Consider the following 18,411-nt stretch of genomic DNA (forward strand, 5'->3'; position numbering starts at 1 on the left):
TCTACTTAAGTAACAAATGTGTGTAATTTTGACACCACTGCTCCCAGCTGGTCTGAGTTATTTGCCTTGCTTCCCTCCTCAGTCATTCTGGAGCCAAGGTGCATCATTGCTTCAAGTGAAGTTTAAATCTTGCAGTTGCAAAATTTTTATCATTTCAAGTGAAAATTGCAAGTAAAACACAAATTGTATTAGTGCAGCTTGTTGATTTTGAGGCAATATTGAGTCGTGATTTACTTAAAAACTCTGCCCCATGAAGGTAACCCCCTATTCCATGTGGCATGGTTAAAATAGCTGAGGAAAGGTTACATAAAAAAACAAAGAAACATGGAATGTCTTAAAGTTACAAAAAATGTGAGATTCCAATTTTAGTTATTTTTTGGAGAAAACCTTAGATCACAGAAATTAGCTTCCTTACCTGAAAGAGATAATCTGGCACTGAGGGTTTTTTATTTATTCCTAATGGAACATTTCCTTAAGTCACCCCTCAGAGACCATGCAGACCAGCTTTGATGTAAAGTTCTTATCACTACAGTGTTTTAAAAAAAGTGTCAAAGTAGTACAATATTTAAATATATTTCAGTTCGCATGTTATGTGAAAGCAACCTGAATAAACCCTAAAGGTATTAAGCTCAAGCTACTAATAGTGGAAGGATGTTGATCCATTTATACCTGATGGTAGTCTTAATACTTAGTAGCACAGCGATGCCCCTGAATATTTTTTTATTTATATTCATCATCTTTTTGGAAGATGATGTGATATGTACGGAAGAGGATTAGGGCCACTGAAAAAAACAAAAACAGATTTTTTAATTTTATTACAGTATAATATGAGAAAAAAGTCAAAATTCTGACTTTGATCTCAGAATTCTGAGAAAAAAAAGTCAGAATTCTGAGATCAATGTCAGAATTCTTAGATTAAAGACAGAATTCTGACTTTTTTCTCATATTATACTGTAATAAAATAAAAAAATCTGTTTTTGTTTTTTTTTCTCAGAATTCTGACTTTAATCTCAGAACTGTGACTCTTAATTTTGGATCTTAATGTAGATGGCCACCATGAAAGAAGAGACGTGGGATCTCTCAGCTTCACTGACAAATATGTGATTTGTTTGGGAGGAACAGTAACACATTGGTGGAAAATGACAGAATTAGGCGACTTTTTACATGCCCAAGGGGTCCCTGGTGATGCTATTTCATTAATGGAAGAGCAGAAGGTGATTAAAACAAGAGAGCTTGTTTAGTCTTTAAAACATACATGGCCACGGCTTGATGCTAACATGTTTGTTAGCTATCAGAATTCAGTCAGGATTCTGAGATTTAAGTAAGAATTCTAACATTAAAGTCAGAATTCTGACTTCCCCCCATATTAAACTGAAATATTTAAAAATCCGTTAACTTTTTTTATTTTTTCAGTGGCCCTAATCATCTTCCGTAGATATGCCTTATCTTTATTCATTTCATTATTCTTTTGAGTGTGTGATATTGTCAAAATGTGCTTTATATATTGACTGAAAATTTAAATTCATAAGAACAAAGAATATACATTTATTTTTCATGAACCTTGTAATGGCTAAAATGGGCCTGGAATCGAACTGTTTGGCAAACGAAATGCATCCTAACAGCTGTTTGTCCTCCGCGGCACCCGTAGGCTGCGACAATGAATGACGTTTCATTAGAGGAGGAGTTCCTGTTAATCCAAACACAGACGAGAGCAATATTCACGGGTAGTTATCGATACCTGGACTATTATACAGCGCTGACTCTACCGGGATGGCGGCTCAGAAGATAAACGAAGCCCACGAACACATAGCAAAAGCTGAAAAATGGTGAGGAGCGACATAAATGAGGCTAATGGAGTCTCTGTTTATGTAGCTAGCTGCTGTCAGGCCACTGTAGCATCTTTAGCACATTAAACTACGACATTGATTTAGCTTTAAAGGATCGACACGATCTCAGTTTATTTAATATAACCTCTTTTTCTGTTTCTAATTAATTCGTGTTTTTAATGTTGTAGCTTAAAGACGAGTCTGACCAAGTGGAAACCTGACTTTGACAGTGCGGCATCAGAGTACGCCAAAGCAGGTAAACCAGACCTAACCCTGTTTACTCAGAGAAATACGGCTTTTTGTAAGAGTTTTACCGCATTAAGTGTAAATCTCCTGTATTTTTAGCTGTTTGCTTCAAGAACGCAAAGCAATATGAGCAAGCTAAGGATGCTTACCTGAAGGAGGCGGAGTACCACACGGAAAACAAGACGTATCCTGTCTCTGCAGCACTCAGCATCTCATTATAAACACATGGAGCAATGTTTAGACCATTTACTGTCTAAAGTGGATGTGTTTTTAAGCGTTTACTGTTTCGCATATCTTAAACGTTTTGATTTGATCCAAGTATACAGGTTTATTCTACATTTTATATATTTGTATATATATATATATATATATATATATATATATATATATATATATACATATGTGTGTGTGTGTCTGTGTGTGTTTCTTTTCATTCATCCTTTTGGTTGCAAAAATATATATAGAAAAACCAAAAATGACCTAAACAAGCCCTTTTTATGCCTTTTTGTTAAGAGAAAGGCGACATAAAGGTTATCCTCTAAATGTGATCTGAATTCCTGTCACACGTATCAACCTTTACAGAATCTCAAACAGCTAAGGGTTAATTTTCTTTATATATTTTTTCACTTGGAATTCACCAGGATCCAAATGTCCTTTTAACCTAAATAACAAACCTCCCATCTTGGACCTCAGAGGTCAAGCAATCAGACCATCCTCTGCAGAGCTCCATCAAATCATCAGTCTAGGACAGGCCACAAAATAATAAGACTGCACTATATTAAACTATCCAAATACTAACTGTATAACAGATATTCTATTACAATCTCAATCCAGTTTGACCAGCTGACAATAACAGCGCTTCAAAGATAACTGAGTGATGGACAGTTGTGTTTTTTCAGCATAGATTGAAATTATCTTTATAGAAACTACAAATCTTCTAATATAAACAATCAGCTTTAACTAGTGTTGCACTGATACTGATAATGGTGGTATCAGTATCAGCGAATACCAACCAATAGGGCACAGATACCATTTAGAGAGCCGAAAGTTTATTCGACTATTGTCACCCATTCCAGGTAGACAATGAAAATTTCTACTGGATTCACTTTGTATTAGTCTATTTCCTGCTTCATAAAGATAGACAGCAGCTTGACAAAGCCATGATATTATTTTACATCCAAGTAGTATGCAGTTCTTCATATATACACACATACAATAAATTTGGTATCGGTATCGGGGCCACAAAATGGTATCTGTGCAACGCTAGCTTTAACAACCTGTAATACAGACAGTATGTTTGTTACCTTTTTATATTCAATTTCTGGCTGAACTTCAGTAATTACACTTTAAAACATGATTGAATGTAGTTATTTAATTGGACATTGTCTTATGTTAGACCTATTTTTAATATAAAAACTTCTACTCTCGGGCTCCTTTTGTGTGAAGAAGTGAGTTCCTTCTTTTCATCTGTAATTAAACGGATTGATATCCAAGTTAGACTATGATACTCTTTTTAAGCATGACCTGTTTTGCATTTGTTCTCAATGTTTCCTTAACTTGAGCTTCAGACTCTTTCATGCTGCAAAGTAAGTATGTTTTAAAGCTGACTTTTAACCAGTTGCAAACAGGAAACTAAGGGTTTGGCTCTAATTGTCCTCTTTCTTCAGGGCTATTGAGCAGGCCGGGATGATGATGAAGGTAAATGGTAAAGACTTTATAGATCTGCTCTGAGGTGATATTCCTGCAGTTTTAATTTGTCTGCTGTGTTACAACAGGAGCAAAAGAAAATGCCAGAGGCCATTCAGTACATAGAGAAAGCCTGTATGATGTACATGGAGAATGGGACCCCCGACACTGCTGCCATGGCCTTGGACCGGGCTGGAAAGTAAAGCAAACCTTAATTTCTCCAGAGAAAATGATCATCACCATCATTAGATGATAACCTTTGTCCTATATTGTGTAATTAAAACCACACTCTTTAATGCAGCGTTGTCAAACTGTGAGCTGCTGGTTGTGAATTTTGGGCCAAAGCTTAAAAAGATAATGTGTAAGATTTGCTGTCATCTTATTGTGAAATGAGAAATATTTCTCCTTCATTACCTCCTCCCTTCTGGCATTTTAATGTCTGTGGCTTCATCATAATTTTTTTTTTTTTTTCATTTTCTTGGTGATGGTGAAACCATTTCTTGCGATGCTGCAGCATGCAGTAAGCACTGCCCCTCATTGTGCTGCAGTAGTGCAGACTTTCAGTCTCCAAATGATCTTCACCACCGCCTCTCCATCGCACTGAACTGCCAGCCAGAGGAAACGCCTTGTTGTTCCACTCCTTGGTGTTAATTTATCCCCTGCTGGCGTCTGTACTTTCATGATTGCAGACTGGCATGGCGCTTCACATGTTTATGTAAAAACTAATATGAAATTCCCTACTTATGGAAATCTGATTAGTAGTGGAGGTAATAATACACTAATAACAAAACATATTGAAATGCAGCCATCTACTTCGGGCAATAAAAAGGGGAAAAAACTGTTACACAATATACCTTTAACTTAACGTTCCTTTAATGAGATGCCACAGGAAGAGCCAGAGTGAGCTTAGCTTTCAGAGGCTCTTTGGAGCCTAGAGTGCTGCTCTGCTGACCGTCCCCAACCCGTTTCTGTTTCACTGCCATGCAGGAGGTTGAATAATTTTTTGTTTTTTTTTCCTATTTACAGAAACCACCTGCTCAGCTCATTGGCGGCGTCACACAATTTAATTTTCATTTTAGTTAGAAAATGTTATTGGTCTCATGTGACTCAGGCATTTTCTTCCACACTGTTAATGTCAAACTGGACTTTAATAGTTTTTTAATAGTTTTTCTTTACTCTCACCTGAGCTTTGAATCTCTACAGCTCCTCCAGAGTTAGCACAGGCCTATTTTACCTTTTCTTTAAGATCGAAGGTTTGCAGCTTTGAAATACTTGTTTGTTTTCTAATGTTTGTTTAAACAATGGACTTGGGTATCTTCAAAGACTCTGATATTTTTTTATAACATGTCTTCCTTTTATATATATATATATATATATATATATATATATATATATATATATATATATATATATATAATGGCCCCATATTTCATTTAGAGCTATCAGGGCAAAGACGACAGAATATAAATATGCAACACTTTTCTGATTTTTATCAGTCAGACATTTTCAAAAACATTTATCCCTTGATGTCCGTTTCACAATTCTGCACCATTTTGCTATTGTAGATCCTATAAAATATCATTGACATGCAATAGTGGGTTTACAATCTAGAAATGAGAGAATAGCATAGCGGAGCTTTGCAAAATATCATACATTTATGGTTTCCAACTCTTTAGCATCAGGAAATGAGAAGATAGCAGTTCCCTCTTAACTAAAACACATTCTTCCTCCTCAGACTCATAGAGCCCTTAAATCTGGAGAAAGCTGTTGATCTGTACCAGAAGGCAGCAGGTGTGTTTGAGGTGAGCACTTCATTACATGTTGAGTAACTGAGCTTTAAGTAATCTTTCTATTAATAAATAACTTCTTTGTATTATGTTTGCAGAATGAAGACCGTCTTCGTCAGGCAGTGGAGCTGCTGGGCAAAGCCTCCAGACTCCTGGTCAGGTTAAAAAGGTGAAGGAATCTGGGATCATTTGGTTTTAATTTTCTTCCAGTTTGTGTAAGATAATTAAAAACCATAAATGTGATCATGAATGAAATATAAATGCTTATTGTTCTGCTGAACAGGCTGGATGAAGCTGCAGTCGCCCTGCAGAAAGAGAAGAACATGTACAAAGAGATCGAGAACTTTCCCATGTGTTTTAAGGTGGGTCAGCTAGGTGTTTTGGTTCTAAATGATAGAAGACATTCAGGACTCGTTCTGGTCTATATATGCTCTGATTTAGCCAAACAGTTTTTTAAACCACTTTCCTACTCAATCAGCCCATAATAGTCTTAACTGGACTATTTTACTTCTCTTGGATAGAATGTAAATAAAAAACAGGGTGGAGCATAATGGTTTTAAATGTTAATTCTGTCTGATCATCTGAATGATGAGTTTCTTCAAGCCGGACAAACATTCATTATGTCTCATTATGATGCGAAGGTCCAAAGTTTATCCTCGTAGACGTTCAACCATCCAACCGTTCCTCCATTTTTCTGTCCAACCTGTTGTCTGTTGGTCTGTTCAACCCGTCTTATGCCCAACCATCTGTTTGTTTATTATTTCTGTTCTTCACTTTGCCCATCCAACCTTTCTTCACTCTATCCATCCATTCTGTTCTCCATTCACCCGTACACCTATATTCTGGCCATCTATCTATCTATCTATCCATTTTTTTTTCATGCAGTCATCTGCCCACCCATGGTCACATATTTAATTCCTACTTTTGTCATCCATTCATCCATCTTGTTTTTTCTTCTCTTCATCTTCCGCCCTGCCATCCCTCTAGCCATCTATCTTTTTAAAATTTGTCCATCCTTTTCTCCCTCTACTCATCATGTCTTCTGTCGTTTTGTCCCTCTAGCTATCCTCTTGTCCCTTCGTCCCTTCACCTCCTTGTAAGTTGATCCATTCATCCACTTATTCATCCTGTGGTCGGTCCATTTGTCTTTTTGTCCTCCTGTCTTTCCATTCCTGTAGCAGTCCTTTGTCCCTTTAGCTGTCCCCTTGTCTCTGTGATTATGTCCCTTTATCTTTCTATGTCAGTCTGTGCTTTCATTTTCCTGCTATCTGTGCATCGTTGTTATAAATCCATTCTTCCTTCCTTTGATTAAAATATCTGCCCTGACTTTAATGTAAACGTCCTCTTTTAAAATGACTCCTGTTGACAGAAAAATCTGGGAATTCGATCTCGTAAATTTGAGATTCTGAAATGTGTAGGAACTCATTCTATAGAGAACAAAAATACAATAAACTGTACAAGGTTTTGTTGTGTAATGAACTATAACCTCAGGTCAAGCCTATAATGAGGAAAACAGGTTTTTTCATTTACTGAACGGCTATTCTGATTTTCTAGAAAACCACCGCTCAGGTGTTGGTCCATCTTCACCGAGGCGACTTCGTGGCAGCGGATAAATGCGTGCGGGAAAGTTACAGGTACGCCGTCGGCTCCAAATCCCCCCTCACCATCTTTAACATTACTTTCTAAACTGAGGGGCAGCTTTTATAAAGTACTGCTTCTCCTCCAGTCTGCCGGGCTACAGCGGTAGTGAAGACTGCGTTGCCATGGAGTCGCTGTTGCAGGGATACGATGAGCAGGATGAGGATCAGGTCTATCGAGTCTGCAACTCTCCTTTACTGAAGTACATGGACAATGATGTGAGTACTCATAAAATAGGATAGAAAACATTCATACAGGGAGAACTTTCCAAAAAAAAGTTTCTACTATGGTCAAGTGAAGAATAGAAGAAAGAAAATACAGTTTTAGAAATACTAATCAGAACACAAATCTACGAATCTCTGTGAGACGTTTGTTAATCTAGATGGACAGACAGCATATTTGCACATCCATAATTGAGTCTTTCCACAGATTAAAAATTAGATCTAGATGTGGACTTTGATTAGGCCATTTTTGCACATAAATATCCATGTTTTATGTAGCTAACTGGGATGGAGATTTGTCCTCCAGCACGAAAGCGCTCCTCATTTGGATCATTTAATCTTAATTTATGGAGCTATTCATATTCACACACATGAAACACAGTGGGCTTTACAGAGGTTAGAAACAGGAGAAACTCTAGAGACACACATGCAATAAAATGTTCAAAATCAGTATACAGAGAGATTAGACAAATGATTATAGTGACAATAATATATGTTACATTCATGCTGATTTTGAGCAGTTTCTTCATTAGTCAGTTAATAACCTGCTGCTGTCATTTTGCACATCTCTGATGCTGCTGCTATTTTCAAATATCCATTACTGTAAACATGTCCATAGCTGTAGATTGGTTATTAATTCTACAGGTGCACAGTTTTATATTGTTAAAACACTTTACAGTACAGTATTTTATTGTTTAACTTTTAACTCTTCCCTATTATGTTATTCTTATACATTTTCTAAGGTCCACATTTGTGTGACATTTTTTACTGCTGTAAATATCAGAATTTCCCCATTGTTGGAGGATAAAGGGATTTTCTATTCTAATAAAATAAACTGAACTGTTGAAGACATTGAGGTGATCAGTGTGGAAACAGATAAATATTGTATATTAGGGAAACTATTAAAACACCAACATTGAAATCATATAGATTTAAATGGTACAAAGGTACCATTTAAGCAGTTTTTCTCATGTTATGAAACTGGCCCATATACCAACCTCTTTATATGAGGCTCTGTGGCCTCCAGTAGGTTTTATTCCAGGCTTACACTGTATTAATCTAAACTCCAACTTTCTGTCAACCTGAGCAACTAAAAAAAAAGCATCCCAGAGCACGATACCTTTACCATCATGTATCACTATGATCACTGTGTGTTCAGGGCGCGGTGTATGTCCCTAAAGTTCTCCAACAGATCCGTGAGGTCTTCACAGAAAAACTGAGCTGTAACTGACATCATCTGGACTCTAAGCGCCACACTTTTCTGATTTTTATTGCTGAAATGGTTGAAAAACATGTATCATTTCTGCTTCACCTAAGAAGTGTGAGCTTCTTTGTGGTGTTTTTACTATAATCCTTAAAATCTGAGTAGAATGTGACTAAATGGAGAAAACGTTTGCTAAGCTTTTACAGCATTAATTTAAAAAGTTGTCTCACGTAGCTGGTTAACAAAATATAAATCCAAGTGCCAATGGTTTAATGAAATAAAAAGCTTATTTCTCTTTAAAAGCCGCTCTCGTTTATGGCTTTGTCTGAGAGATGAGAGATGTTTTAAATTCCTGTTCTGTGTTCCAGTATGCCAAACTGGCCATTTCACTGAGGGTCCCCGGAGGAGGAGGAAAGAAGAAGAAGGCCGCGGCTTCACAAGGGGGCACTGGCGGGGCGCCTGCAGCTGCAAAGGATGAGGAGGAGGACGAGTACGAAGGCGGGTTGTGTTAACCTCAACCCATACTGTCCATCACCACTTGAACATCGTCTGTGTTTTAAACCCTTTCAGCCCAAAACAGCGGCCTGTTGCATCTTTAACAAGCTAAAAAAACAAGGGAATAATAAAAACCCAACGGTTTAAACAAGTGTTGCAGAAGAATGAATATTAAGCCTTTAAGTTTGTGTTCATTGATCTGCCTGGTGTGTGAACATGTTCTGTTATGTGTCGTCTCAGTGGAGCTGTACATTTAGCTGTTATTGTTTGTGGGTAGATTTCTAAACATCAGTTCCAATCATAAATACTCTTAACTGCGATTGGACCAGCGAGCTGGACTTTTATTTGTACAGAGATAATTTATTCAGTATTCACTGCTGCTGGGAATGATACCGACTCTATATGCAATCGGACTGGTAATAATGCATGTTTGAAACAAAAAAAATTATCATGAAACATCCAAAGTAACTATTAATAATCTAGAACAACCCTGTTGTCTTTAGCTTCAGTGACTGGAAAATCAATCAGATTTGATCCAAATGTTCCCCAAGTTTGATCTTCTACTTCACAGCATATGTTACCCTAAAATAAAGATGTATAGATCAGCGTATATCGCCTTTTTTTTTTTAAATGTTTAAATAAGAGCAAGTTGTATTGAGAACAATCAAAGGGACCATAGATTGATTTTTGTGTCAATGAGTTGTCTGTTTAGAAATATTCTACTAGGCCTATTAAGATGATAAAGTGGTTGTTTACATTTTTTTCATTTATCCTTTTTCTCTCTAACCCAAATTCCCAAGTGTTGCAACTTCTAAATAAACAGGTTTCATGGCCCTCGATGCTTTCCATTTGTCTCTCCTCCATGTTCCTGCTCTGACTGGAACATATTCTAAGTCTTCACAAATTTGAACCTCAACATCAGCCAGAATGGCCTCAAACAAATCTGAAATGACTTTGCACCTTCCATCTTTGATAAGGCTAATACTTTCTGTCTGTGAAAGTGATATCTAATGTGAATGCATGTATGCTGCTTTTGTGATACCTCCCATCCCAAATGACTGCACTGATCCATTTGGACAAAACATCAGCTAAATCGAGGAACGCTTTTTTTTTTTCTCTGACTTGTTCATCGAAGATATTTTAATGTATGTATGAATGATCCCATTAGAATAAACATTAAATATTTTAAAGGTCCCAAATTTTTAAGATAGTTTATTTATTGCATGGGATATATATATATATATATATATAAATCTGAATAAGAAACCACAAATATTCTGACTTACATTTAAGAGGTAAGGACACAGCTTTGATGCAAAAATATTTAAATCTGGAAATACAGCTTCATTTCGCATGAGTTATTACAGCACTTTGAAATATCTTGATACTGAAAAGTGCTATATAAATAAATTTACCCAATGTTTTAACAAGTATATTTAAACTATATCTGTATACTGTTTGTAAACATCTAATAATAAATCAAAAATTTCCTTTTCAATTGCCCTTTGCAAAAACGGGGCTTTTACTGCAGGCTTAAAGTCCAGCCTCTTCATCAAATTCAAGGGGCTATAATTTGTTTTACATTTACAAAGCAGATTTTACATACTATTATTTTTAATTTAATCTAAATCAACCTCAGTTTATTAATATGTCTGAAACTTAGGTCATCATTTCAGTGGAATGTTTCCGGAGGTCTCCAGAAGGAGGCATCCATGAGCAGTCATAACCCCTCAGAAGAATCTTCACATTAGATTCCTTCACAAGGTAAGTGGCTCATCTACAGCTGGTAGCTCCTGACAGCTGCTTATATGTATACATTGAGTCATGATCATCAGGAACACAATATATTAATATATATAAAAAAAAAAACCTTCACCCATCGCAGACAGTCTTCACCCCCTTTTTCCTCCTGAGCTCGGGTTCAATACCAGAGGCCTGGGAGCTTGATGGTTCTGCCCAGTATCTTTGCTGTTCCTAGAACTGCACTCTTCTGGACTGAGATCTGCTGTAACCACTCTTCAAGTTTGGAGGTCACTGCCCCGAGTGCCCCAATGACCATGGGTACCACTGAAGCTTTGACCTTCTCCAGCTCTTCTCTGAGCTCCTGGTATTTCTGTAGTTTTTCATGTTCCTTTTTCCTGATGTTGCAGTCACTTGGTATTGCTATGTCAACCACAACGGCTCTCCTCTGCTTTTTGTCCACCACCACAATGTCGGTTGGTTCGCCATTACCATTTAGTCCAACTGTATCTGGTAGTCCCACAGGATCTTGGCTCGGTCATACTCTACCATCTTTGGAGGTGTTTCCCAATTTGACCTAGGTGTTTCCAGCCCATACTCTGCACAGATGTTCCTGTATACTATTCCAACCTCTTGGTTATGCTACTCCATGTAAGCTCTCCCTGCCAGCATCTTACACCCTGCAGTCATGTGCTGGATTGTCTCAGGGGCCTCTTTGCACAGTCTGCACTTGAGCATGTCGTCTGTTGGAGCCTTGTCCTTGATGTACTCAGTCTCAGGGTGCTGGATTTGGGGTTGTACCCTCTGTGTATGGTTGGGAGCTTTCATGCCTTAAAACCTGTGGGCTGTACCTCCTCTTTTGGCCAACTTATTTTTCCTGCAGTGTATCTGATTACTGGGAAAGTATAGCTATTTATTGCCTGAGACTTATTCATGCCATTAAGCTGGCTCCTAAGGACCTGCCTTACTCGTTGGAGGTATTTGGCTGTAGCTGCTTTCCTTGTCACCTCTTCAAGGTTGCAATTTGCTTGAAGCTGTCTTCAATGTCTGCTATTGTTCCTTCTGGGAGGGAGAACCCCTCTGTGTGAACTACCTTCCCTCTTTCAGTTACCATCCGACCACACTTCTCTAGTCCGAATGACATCCCGATGTCAGTGCTGAAGATCCAGCTGGTATGGATCAGCAGTGGTCGCAAAAGTACACAAATTTGTTACTTAAGTAGAAGTATAGATACTGCAGTTTAAAAACACTCTGGACGTATTTATTCAAGTAAAAGCAAAAAGTATGTGTTCCAAAAACTACTTAAAGTATAAAAGTATGAAGTAAAAAAAAAAAAACAGTCAGATGCCACTATATGAATTGAAAGCTCAATTTTTCGACAATTTGTAAAATTCTTTGAGATAGGATGAGGGAGGTCTTGTTGGTCTCCATCTCCCGATACGCTCTCTCCTGTGTCCGACCTTTCAGACATTTCAACATCTTTTTCTGAATCCAACATTGTAGCATGGCATAGTCAATTCACGTTTGCAGTTTGAAGAACACCTGTTTGCTTCTGATGATTTCCTATTGCATCCACACAAATTTGACGAATAGCTAACCAATGAGTGTTTGCGTTCTATGACTCATCCAATGACACTAGTTTTCACTAGATGTGGATGGCACCAATGATCTGCATTGGATGGCGCACATGAGGTGACATAAAATTTTTTAAACATTAAACCAAAGCCAAGAGTAACAAGTAACGTTTGTTTTGAAAATTTAAGGAATAGAAAGTACAGATACTTGTGTCAAAATGTAGTGAGTAGAAGTCAGAAGTAGGAAGAAAAGTAAGCAATGGAGTAAAGTATAGATACCCAAAAAGTGTACTTAAGTACAGTAACGAAGTATTTGTCCTTCGTTACTTGACACCTCTGTGGATCAGTGAGTCAATGTCTCACTCATTCTTAGCGTACAACTTGACGTCATCCATGTAGAGGAGGTGACTGATGGTGGCCCCTTTCCTGAGTTAGTATCCGTAGCCAGTCTTGTTGATTATTTGGCTGAAGGGGTTCAGGCCTATGCAGAACAGCAGTGGGGACAGTGCATCTCCTTGGTATATGCCACATTGGATGGAGACTTGTGCAACTATCCTGCCATTGGCAGATGGTGTTTCTCCACAACCTCATTGAGTTTGCAATGAAGGCTCTTGAAGTCCTGTTGATGTTGTATAGCTCCAAGCATTTAATGATCCAATTATGTGGCATTGAGTCGTAGGCTTTCTTGTAATCAATCCAGGCAGTGCTTAGGTTAGTGTTTCAGGTTCTATAGTCTTGAGCGACTGTTCTGTCTACCAGGAGCTGATGTTTGGCACCTCTGGTATTTTTGCCAATTCCCTTCTGAGCTGTGCTCATGTATGGATCCATGTGCCCGCTTATCTTAGCCGCTATGATGCCGGACATGAGCTTCCACGTTGTGGAGAGGCAGGTTATGGGCCAATACTTGATTGGAACTGTACCCTTTGAGGGGTCCCTCAGGCTCTATTGTGCACCCTTTGGTTATCCATTCAAGGTCATTCCCATCTCTCAGCAGCTGGTTAATTTGTGTTGCCAAGTGTACGTATCATATTGGGGCCTGGTGCTGTCCAGTTTTTCATGCCTGAGACTCTTTCTTGGATGTCTGCCACTGTGATGTTGACTGGATTCTGTTCAGGGAGGCTGCTGTGGTCCTCTTTCAGAACTACCGGCCACTGTTCCTCCCTGTTGTGTGCTGCCTATATATATTCTCTTGATGACTATGCTGGGAAACGGCTTCTTGTTGTGGTGAGAACAGACACAGTTCTAGCTTAGATTATCCAGGAACCAGGTTATCCAGCGAAAGCTGCTCCAGCTCACCATACTCTGTTGAAAGTGGACTTATTAAAATGAGACCTGAATAAATGGTTGAGGTGCAAGTAAAAAGCTTTAACACCCCGAGACCCAGATGTTTGCAGTGCCTTATAGACATTCTGAAGTATGAAATAAAAATGTCCCTATGAACCTACAGCAGGGATTTCTACATTGATGTTGCTTTTAATATGAAAGCTGGCCAAAAACAAACAAAAAAACAGACTGCAAAGGTGAAAAGAAGGAAGGACACAAGTAAAGACAGAAAAGAAGGCTGGAAGAAATTATTTATGTCATGAGGATAGAATGGAAGACATTAAGTTCAAAGGACACAAGCAAGGAAACAAGGTCACAAGAAGGAACATGAGGATAAGACAAGAAACAGGAAGTACAAAAAATGACAGGCTGAACACAAGGATTAGATTGAACGGAGGAAAAGGGGAGCATAAGAAATGAAGGAAAGGTTGACAGAAAATACTAATTAAAATGAGGGATAAGGGAATGCATGGTAAAAGAAAGGGATCGTGAGAAGGAAATAGCATGAGGAAAAGAAGGAAAGAATTAAAAACAGAAAAGAAAGACGTTAAGAAAGAAATAACATCAAGAGGGGAATAATAGAGAAGACAGGAACAGATACAGGAAAGACAAAGATACAGACACAAGAAAGCAAAGAAGTACGCAAGGAAAAAACAAACTGAAAAAGGAAGGCATGAAGGATCCAAAAACAGAAACAGCCAAATTATAGTCAGCGAGGACTTATTAAAGGAAAGGTGGATGGGTGCAACTTTTCAACATCTGGGTACAAAGTATGTCTATTTGTCCAAAATCTAATTTTCTTATTAATCAAGACCCCAAATATCTAAATCAAATGACATATTTACCCAGTTTTTGTTGGAACCCTGATAGTTAATTAGCAATCTGAACGTTGTTTAATACTGATAGCAGATCATGACCGTCCATGCACAGCTGCTTCCTCCAAAGCATACTCCTGCATATTGAGCCACAACAACTGAAGGGAGCACTCCGTCTGAGGCAGCTGCTCTGTGATTGTACAGCCGTATTTGATTATCTGTGGGAGCCTACATTGGTCAGACCACCCAATCTCTCTTAGATTCCCCACATTAGAAGAACTGGAGAAGTAATTACATCGAACTCATGCACATTCTGAAGTATCATTAGAATAGCTTGATGGAAGCAGCAAAATTCTAAACAATTTACTAAAGTTCACAAAAAAGTTTCTACACTCACTTGAGGTGGTTTCTGACTTAAATAAAAAGTAGATGCAGATAAGAGGGGATAGAAACTCATTTGTCTAAAAAGTTCCCATGAAGCAAATACTAACCTCACATGAATGGTCAACTGTTTCTGCTGCCAGCGTCCCATTAGAATCGTATTTATCTCTCGACGTCTCCAGATGGCATCTCACATCACTTACGCGACATAATACATGATAAAGTAGCAAAATGTTGGTCTATTAGTGCGTTTTTTTCCGTGATAGCTTGCTACCTCCATTTCCTGTATATTACAGCCAAGTGTAATGTAAACATATGGAGACATTGTGGCTGGTTATTTTGCTCCAGTGGATGGAACCTTCTAATTCATCTTTTCTCTTTTTTACATTTTTAAAAGTTTGCTCAAAATTTGCTTGAAATTTGAATGGAATCACGACTAAGGCTGGGAGATTGCTTTTGTTGCTAACTAGTTATTGTCATAAGCCATTTTTCACCACTAAGACAATATGGACTAACACAGAGCTTATGGAAAGCAAATCTTTCCATAAGATGCTGGTTTGTTAGGTTTCCAAACTGCTGCTACTTGTTGGATGACTTGCCAGTGATAATGAATGGAAACTCCCCACTAATCTTTAGCACACTGCTTCACACACTGTCTTGTAAATAGTGTTGTTAGAGTGGCTCAGGTTATCCTGAGCGATCTGCTATAGGCTTAGACTGCTGGAGGACATAGGGACCCCTTTTCATCATTCTGCTTCATTCTATCTCTATTTCCCCATTCTTCAGAATTTGTTAGTTAAATCTCTAACATTATGTTCTCTGTACTTTTTCCTCATAGTAGCTTCATCTGGCTTGTTTCTGTTTGGCTGTGACACCATCCTGGTGAGAATTATCAGCTGTGCTGCTGCCATCAACGCCTTGAATGTTGGAGCTTGGCCTGTTTTTCAGTCTGGTTCTGTTTCTCTGACTGTGATTAACTGCATGTGATTTATTTCATCCTTACATGGGATCAGGCTCAGAGCTCGTCTGCAGGCTGTGTGTTTCCTGGACGGGTCTGCCTGTGGAGCTGATTAACAGTTCCCTATTGTATCTCTGCTTCTGTTTGTCTGCTTCTGTCTCCTTGAACCCCAGTCGGCCTCGTCAGATGCCCGCTCTAACTGAGCCTGGTTCTGCTGGAGGTTCCTTTCTGTTTAAAGTGAGTTTTCCTCTTTACTGTCACTACAAGCATGCTTGGTGTGAGGAATTGCTGAAGAGTCAATGAGTCGATGCAATCAACTGGTTTTCCTTAGAAAACTTTGAACCAATTTCACTGTATGATCTGGTTAAATTGTCTCTGTAAAGGGCCTTGAGATGATGTGTGTTGTGAACTGCTGCTATATAAATATACTAAATTAAATTGAAATGGTGCAGATCCACTTGTAGGTTGTCTCTACTGCAGCTGCTTTCCATCATCATTGTGTTGCAGCCAACACACAGGTTCTCACGGTGCCTCTCCGCCTCCAATCAACAGCACAAAACCCTTTCAAGACATCTTTATTTGCACATCTTATCAATTTGTCTTAATATACAGCTAGGATTTCACATTTCATTTCTCAGTGACCCATCCCTTCAAATAACATAACCCCCCCCATGTATGTACAAGTTGTGAAAATGATCATGGCAATAATTAAGTTATTCACTCATGCTAAAATGCTATTTAATGCATAGTTTGGGCCAAAGGGCTCGTGTCTCAGCCCTTTTTGTGAGGAAGTTTCTTCTTCTGGATGCACAACTGTAGCCCTCACAGCTGTCTGTGTGTTTGTGTTAAAAACAGCGAGGCCCACGGGTGTTGGAGAGAGAGAAAGAGTCATGATTATTAAGATTGAGTGGATATGGTTGATTGGCAATGATGTCGTTTCAATACATAGACAACCCCCCTCCCCCCGCTCCAGGATGCAGTAAACAAACTTGACTTCAGTCCATCTAATTATATTTTTCATGCCATTTAAATAGTTCTCACCTTTTCTACAATCTCACATTCGTTTAGATCCGTTAAAGCCTACATATACGACATATATGACGAGTATTGGTGAAAACAGCTCTTCCTGAGAAAGATGTGTGATTCTGAACAATTTCAGTTCTACTCATACAAACAAACAAAAAGGCAAGAAAGTCACAGAATAGTTTCCCTTTTCTTGGTTTCACAGAGCCTCTTGAAAAGCAAAATAATGTTTTTTGGTCACCAATGGCGTCTTCTGTGTGCTCCCAACCTTAAAAAGCTTTGCAGAAATGGGGGCTCAGTTTTGCACCAAACCCAGATCCAAAGTTTCTAATTGTTGGGGGTGGGCGGTGTCACAGATTGTGCTCTGGTTATCACTGTGCACATGCTCATCAGTGGAAAGCCCTTAAAACAGTAATGCTGCAGCCACGTTCTACAAAAACCTTATGACCTACTGAGCAGTAGTAACAACTTTGTGCTCGATTTTCATTGTGGCGCCAGTCCCCTGTTTTTAACAAGTAAAAAGTACCAGTATTAGTTCAAATCTCTGTTTCTGTGTGAAGCCAGTGCTACATCACTGCGGTCTGAGCTCAAACTAGCCCCTTGCTCCTCGTTGCGCTTCAGCGGCGATCACACAGATCCCGTGAACATCTCTGGAGCATCCTCGTTAGTTAACCTCCCGTCTCACTGAGTTTTCTCCCGTGTCCACTTGATCATTGTCTCCGGCGATCGGTAGAGGAAGATGAGTTTGGCATACATGTCTTCTTCTAGGTCCAGCTCCCCTGTCTCTCGGACCAGGAAGATGTCGGTGCACAGCTTGAGGATGCGGTCCACGTTGGGCAGCTCCTCGAACATGATGGTGTGGGAGATGCCACTGAAGAACTCGCGCACAAACTTGCCGATGACCAGAACAACGGAGGCGTACAGACCCATGATTCTAGAGAAGCATGAGGAGAAAGAAAAGACAAAAAGGTTCCTAAGTTAAGTCTGTTGTCATGCAGCTGTCTTCAAAATTCAGTCATAGAGCATGTGTTGGTATATTTTAGCACCTTAAACCAATCAAGCCTTACTAATACTGAGACAAACATAGAAATCAAGAAATCAGAAGATTTTACATTCCAGGAAATCTCTTTCTAGGAAGTCAAACAGTCCGACTTCCTAGTCCCAACATTACTTTTCTAATATCACTTGAGGCAGTACTGCCAAACACCTGAATAGGAACCCGTTGATCTATTAGCACATACCCGTATCCTGCCAGAAAACCCAGACTAGGCGGGCTGACTTGGTCACTAAACACATAGATGTGCAGGCCTGCTTCCTGCTTTTCACCCTCTATCATTATAGGTCCGGGTTTAAGCTCGTCCACAATCCACCATTCCTGTATCTGATCAGATGATTCCTGGGCCCGCTTCAGACTAAGGGAAACGTCAAACATGTTGTCATCACCTGTAGGAATAAGGAAAAATATTTAATATGTAGAAATAAAACTGAAATACT

At 38.9% G+C, this 18,411-nt stretch overlaps 2 protein-coding genes across 2 annotated transcripts in view; one reads left to right on the forward strand and one right to left on the reverse strand.

The window, feature by feature from the left end:
- Positions 1-1,651: 1,651 nt before the first annotated feature.
- Positions 1,652-10,067, forward strand: napgb (N-ethylmaleimide-sensitive factor attachment protein, gamma b). Its single transcript, XM_038290867.1, has 12 exons — positions 1,652-1,826; positions 2,015-2,082; positions 2,172-2,256; positions 3,641-3,658; positions 3,740-3,770; positions 3,848-3,957; positions 5,494-5,560; positions 5,644-5,714; positions 5,829-5,907; positions 7,100-7,179; positions 7,272-7,401; positions 8,977-10,067. Exons 1-12 carry the CDS (start codon positions 1,771-1,773, stop codon positions 9,118-9,120), a joined length of 939 nt encoding a protein of 312 aa, XP_038146795.1. The 5' UTR covers positions 1,652-1,770; the 3' UTR covers positions 9,121-10,067.
- A 6,387-nt stretch (positions 10,068-16,454) lies between these two features.
- The window catches only part of LOC119787175 (piezo-type mechanosensitive ion channel component 2), a 165,613-nt gene continuing 163,656 nt past the window's right edge, over positions 16,455-18,411 (reverse strand). Inside the window, exons 54-55 of the mRNA XM_038290831.1 lie at positions 18,159-18,360; positions 16,455-17,851 (exon numbers count right to left, since the gene is read on the reverse strand). Of these exons, the coding sequence (XP_038146759.1) occupies positions 17,599-17,851; positions 18,159-18,360 (455 nt within the window). The 3' untranslated portion in view covers positions 16,455-17,598. The remainder of the gene's footprint in view (positions 17,852-18,158; positions 18,361-18,411) is intronic.

Source organism: Cyprinodon tularosa, unplaced genomic scaffold (assembly GCF_016077235.1).
Source record: "Cyprinodon tularosa strain WSP-4 unplaced genomic scaffold, ASM1607723v1 ctg29, whole genome shotgun sequence".
Classification (NCBI taxonomy): Eukaryota; Metazoa; Chordata; class Actinopteri; order Cyprinodontiformes; family Cyprinodontidae; genus Cyprinodon; species Cyprinodon tularosa.

Excerpts from the sequence above, each read along its gene's own strand:
- napgb (XM_038290867.1), top strand. The coding sequence starts at position 1,771 with ATGGCGGCTCAGAAGATAAACGAAGCCCACGAACACATAGCAAAAGCT. Across the intron at positions 2,083-2,171 it reads ATCAGAGTACGCCAAAGCAG|CTGTTTGCTTCAAGAACGCA; the intron begins GTAAACCAGACC and ends CTGTATTTTTAG. Across the intron at positions 3,958-5,493 it reads GCCTTGGACCGGGCTGGAAA|ACTCATAGAGCCCTTAAATC; the intron begins GTAAAGCAAACC and ends CTTCCTCCTCAG.